The 4,968-nt window shown below is 49.3% G+C and overlaps 3 protein-coding genes across 3 annotated transcripts; 1 reads left to right on the forward strand and 2 right to left on the reverse strand.

Moving 5' to 3' along the window:
* Positions 1–657: 657 nt before the first annotated feature.
* FOXG_19578 (uncharacterized protein) lies at positions 658–1,256 on the forward strand (the record flags this gene model as incomplete). Its single annotated transcript, XM_018399822.1, has 2 exons — positions 658–687; positions 762–1,256. The coding sequence occupies 2 exons, from the start codon at positions 658–660 to the stop codon at positions 1,254–1,256; spliced, it is 525 nt and encodes a 174-aa protein (XP_018244187.1).
* A 1,247-nt stretch (positions 1,257–2,503) lies between these two features.
* FOXG_19579 (uncharacterized protein) lies at positions 2,504–2,724 on the reverse strand (the record flags this gene model as incomplete). Its single annotated transcript, XM_018399823.1, has 2 exons — positions 2,504–2,596; positions 2,656–2,724. 2 exons carry the CDS (start codon positions 2,722–2,724, stop codon positions 2,504–2,506), a joined length of 162 nt encoding a protein of 53 aa, XP_018244188.1.
* A 753-nt stretch (positions 2,725–3,477) lies between these two features.
* FOXG_19580 (uncharacterized protein) lies at positions 3,478–4,878 on the reverse strand (the record flags this gene model as incomplete). The annotated part of the gene is made up of 1 exon (XM_018399824.1): positions 3,478–4,878. One exon carries the CDS (start codon positions 4,876–4,878, stop codon positions 3,478–3,480), a length of 1,401 nt encoding a protein of 466 aa, XP_018244189.1.
* Between the last annotated feature and the right edge of the window lie 90 nt (positions 4,879–4,968).

Genomic DNA, 4,968 nt, shown 5'->3' on the forward strand with positions numbered 1-4,968 from the left:
TAAAATTAATCACCCTTCCATCACTCCCCCCAACCTCGACCCCCCGACCCAAGTTTTGTACAAGAATTGGCCTTTTTTGCTCTTTCAGGAACATATCGCCTTGCTCCCCCCCTGCTTCAGCCCCAGAGATGCCTCTTTTCTAGCGCTCGAGGCAGGTTGGCCGATGGGCAAAGGATATACAAGGGACTTGAGACTCTATGTACGTGTCCAACAGTGATTTTACGGTGGCCGAGGCTCGGGTACGTTTCACAAGCCCGCTCATTAGAGACAACAACGATTTCCTCAGAAGCCTACACCGACCGGTTATAAGGGTATGGGTTCTGCGACAGTCTGGATACTTCGTCCGTTGGTTGTGGCACGTTCACGGCAGAGGGCCTTGCGGACTTGTTCCACCGCCAGTGCTCGAGACAGGGTGACGAATAGGTGGCTGAAGAGCATCTCACGCCTACTCAACGGGTCGTCACCGCGTTATTGACTTTATTGCCGCTTGCGGTTTACCACGTATTCCTCGACAATCTTTTAGCGTCAGTAAAACACTTCAAAGCACTTCGTTCAAGCCAGGTAGGAGCGTCCGGAACCTGACACAAGGATAGCGGCGTTAATGAGCTACTCGTTGCTGAGAAGGATAGGGAAGGAAAGGGAATCCCTTGGGGCCAAATGCACTGCATTCCGACAAAGGATGGAAAGGTACGTGGTAGCAGTGGGTTGTATTGGCATGCGATTGCTGCTAATATTTTATTACCACAACGTATGTAAATCAGTTTAGCTGGAAGGATAACGCTCTTGTTCTTTTTCTTACGACTGTCTTTCGTGAAGGAAACCAAGTCATAGGGGGTCGCCGATGGCCTGCCGGCTCCTCTGCCGCCAACCGAGCTGCGCGGGAGGTATTTGGGTCCGAGTTGGGAAAGGATCTCCGTGTGCCGTTGGGGATCGACGAATATAGCCACCATACGAATGGCGTTGACACTGGAGACCAGCTGAGGTCTTATAACCAATACTCACGGCCCATCAGGAGAGGAGGATGGCAGTCAATAGCCTGGAACTTCCTCCTCGAAGTAATACTCGTCAATAGTTTTCTACTTCAAATCTGGGGTGAGCCAGAGTGGAAGGCCTTCGAGAGCCAATACCAATGGCGGAGACACCTATCTGCCCAATTAATTCAGCGTTTCGGGTCGTCAGTACAAGCACGGCGACATGCCCGGCCACGAAGAGTCTCAGATAAAAGGAATGATAGGATTCCATGGGCAAGAGCATAGTCGAAGTCAGCGCGGTTCTAACTCCCCTTGCGTAGCTTGTAGCAGCCTTCCGCGGTTGAGAGAAGCATTAGGATAGGTGCCCGGAAATAGAGGCAAAAGGAGATACTCGAGATCAGGTTGTGTCGCACTGAGTGTGCTTAAAGGGTTAGAGTGAATATGATGAGCAGCAGCAAATGTATGTTGATTGTTGTCTTAAGTTATCTCTTGTGCGGGGCATTCCATCCCGCACAGTTACTTAAAGCATATAGCTAGATTACTAATGCCTACCCTGCGACAGAGGGTTAATTGACGCAGCTTTGTAAGCCAGCCAAAACTAAAGAATGCCCTTTGTAGCTTGTGTCCCGTAGATAAGCAGTGAGTAGCCCAAGGAGGTGTCAGTACCGAGGGCTTGTGACATGAGTCTGGGGTCGGTTTATACGCTATCAGGGATCAACTAAGCAAGAGCTTCCGTCTGGAACAGGAGGTGCACACACCCGAAGGAGAATTCTGGTCTATAACGGCAAGGGCGCAAGGACGAGCAAGTTGATAACCGAATTCCAATAAGAGCAGTGAGCAACTATGGGTTGGCGTTTACGACATTTACAGTTGTATCATGCTTAAATAAAAAGTTCGACTTGCACCACCACCAGACCCCGACACTTGACTGCCCTTGTGCTAGCGTGCCGTCTGTATGGTAGTCAAGTCTAAGTTGTCAGGGTCCAGATCTAGAACCTATGAATCAGAAGATCAAATGCGAAACCAATTAAGGCAAGGAAGGATTTATCATAGAACAAGGCGTAGTGAGAAAAGACTAACCTAGGTATGAACAAGAAGTTGCATTTGTGGGCACAAACCTTTTATCTAACGTACCAACCCTGCAACATCTGCCCCATGATCTGATACATGCGCTTGGCTTGGTCTCTGCAGTACAGGCTTGGGCGATGCAAAAATGACATGCGCATATGGGGCATGTATCATGTTTCGCAAGGTACCACGTAGCAATACAATTTGAGTGGAAAGTATGCTCACACGCCAGGTGACGAACCATGTCAGTGTCCTGAATACCCTCTAGACAGATAGCACTAAACAGGGAGGTGAGTGATCAGTCAAATGCTTCTTACAATAGCTAAGGTGTCGAGAGGACGTACCATGTCATGTCCGAACTCAGCATCGCCCAAGAGACGTGCACTACGTCTGTAAGTTCCCGTCTCATATCTTTGCTTGTCTTTGGGGGAGCAATAGAATCTAGACGAGGTAAATCTCTGTCATCAGTACTGGCGAACTCGGTCGACGCAGGTCCCCGGGAGCTGCTGGACCCTTCTGTGCCTGCGATCCTGCCATATCTCACCATCCAGTATAATCTGTATTGCTATTAGGCGACGGAATAAGTATCAATTTCTACTACATAAGAAAAACATACGTGGGAGTACATAAGAGAAACAAAAGCACCGTAACCAAAAGTGGCATCGTCATGATGACTGGGAGCCATCCCCGTAGTGTATGGTTTGTATTTTGATTATCAGTGTTCAGAGAAGCGGGAGTAGTATTGCTTATTGCAGGCATGACTTCTACGTGTAGGGCGAATCAAAGGGTCTGCGCCCTTCAAGCAAGGAAACAAAGGCAGCTAACAGGGTTTATGTGCTTAAAATGGCTTCAAATATGAAGGGTCCTGTGTAACCTGAGCCTGCATTCTTAGTTCGGGTTAAGAGTGTGGTGTTGTGCTCTCGGCTGGGTCCACCCTATGATCTGATATGATGGACATTAGGTCCGTACCATTACCTCATTATCTCACCACATCATCATTGAGTATGAGTCAAAGAGGCCGAAGTCTCGAATCTCCCCGCCTAAGTGCGTCTCGTGTCCAGAACCTAGTTTAATGGCTGGCATGTGCGAGAAACCCACCCTTTTCTTTCTGGATGAACACCAGCTACTCAGGGTTTCACCACGTAGTAGCTAGTGTTACCAAAAAAAATATGCAAAATATTAGGTGCTTGAGACATAAAAGGCATATATGGTAAGGGGGGGCCCCATAGGGACACGGGTACCCGTGGCTCCAAAATTTTCACGGGTACCCGTGGGCATTATGTAAGCGTCGATGGCTAACACTACGACAACTACAACGAGAAACGGCTATGGGTTTGTGCAGACCGGATTGATGCGGAGGGATCGCGGCCAGATTGGTATATGAAATGGCCTTATGAGGCCGTTCTCCCGGGTGTAACAAATTCTACTACCACTACGGCTATAGAGCTGAATACAATGCCTGCTGCTCCTTACTATCTTCCTCACATGCTCTCCATATCTCCCCTGGCCCTCGTCTGCTAGAGAAAGGTGCGACTACTATCTCATCGGCTACTTTGACATCGAGACGATCGTTCTCTGACTTGTCCCAGTCAAGATAGGCCATCATCTCTTCTTTGGTCCATTCCCTAGAGCCTGTTGGCGTCTCACAGCACCTAGTCATTTGCTTCCAGTCGAGGCACCAGCCGTAATCGGCTTTACTATATTGTAAATGTAGACCCATCGCCTTACGATACCGCTGGTCGGTCTTGGTGCTGCCAGGCGGCTGCGCCTTGTACCAATCTTCTCTTGCTGCAGTATATCTCTGGTAGATAGCTCGTGGGTCATCATACCGCAGTACCGGTGTTACCGCTACCGCTTCCACCGATGATTCTATCGCTGCCAGGCCTTTAGTTGTCGCTGGCAACAACGCGATTGTGGAAGTTTCGGCTACTGTTGGCGGATTAGACATGGCTGTCAACGTTGGTGTTGCTACCGGCACATCTGTTGCTGCCCGCTGTGAAATCTCTGTGTGCCGCAAAGGGCATGACTTTGAACTCATTCTATGACCTGTTGCGTGGCATTTGCTGCATGTTGGCTGCGCTCTGGGTTGTATAGCTGCCTCAACTACCTCGAACACACTAGGCTCCCGCCGAATGCTCGACTGTGGCTTGGCTGAATTATTAGCTACTCGATCAATGTGCTTACGAGGCTCAAGCAGCAGCTGAGGACTCCCGGGGCGACTAAGATGCCAGTGTCTATGGAAGTGCTCCAGACGAAGGGGCTGATCCTGCTCTTGTAGGGTCTTGAGCATATGGACACAAGGGAGACCGTGAGATCTAGAGAATGCGCCGGTACAAGCAGGTAGGTCTTCTTTCGCGAGCAGTTTCCGCTGCTCTTCGAACTTGCGTAAAGCCTCGTGAGATACCCAGCCATGTACAGCACTATAGAGAACTCCAGAGAGCTCAATCGGCACACGTGATTGCTGTTTGGCTTGGTTGTATCGTAGCTCAGCTAGTTGATTGAGCAATGCATGTTTCACGGCCCTCCAAGCCTCGAAAAGGTCTAGTGTAGATTTCCTCAGGTGGCTCTTCAGGAGAGCGTGGATACCTTCGACCCGCGAGGTTACTACGTTGCCAAAATGAGGGTATTGGTCCACCCAAGCTTTAACGAGCTTTTCCTTGTAGAGATCAAGCCAGTTGGCCTTGATATACCCAACTTCTTCCAAATATTGCGGCAGGTAGCGCTCTTCCAACCCCTTGACGCGCTGATCGAAGGTCTCCTCGTCTGCTGATCTTACAATTGAATGCCAGCAATTGAAAAACTCGTTCCAATCATTGAGACTTTCGCGGCGAAGCTCCATCCCCCTGTTCTTGCTGTTAAACGGTATTGTGCATAAGCAGAGACCGGTTTTTAGAATCCCAAAAAAATAAATTAACGTGAGGAAGGAAGA

Source organism: Fusarium oxysporum, chromosome 6, assembly GCF_000149955.1.
Source record: "Fusarium oxysporum f. sp. lycopersici 4287 chromosome 6, whole genome shotgun sequence".
In the NCBI taxonomy this organism is placed as follows: Eukaryota; Fungi; Ascomycota; class Sordariomycetes; order Hypocreales; family Nectriaceae; genus Fusarium; species Fusarium oxysporum.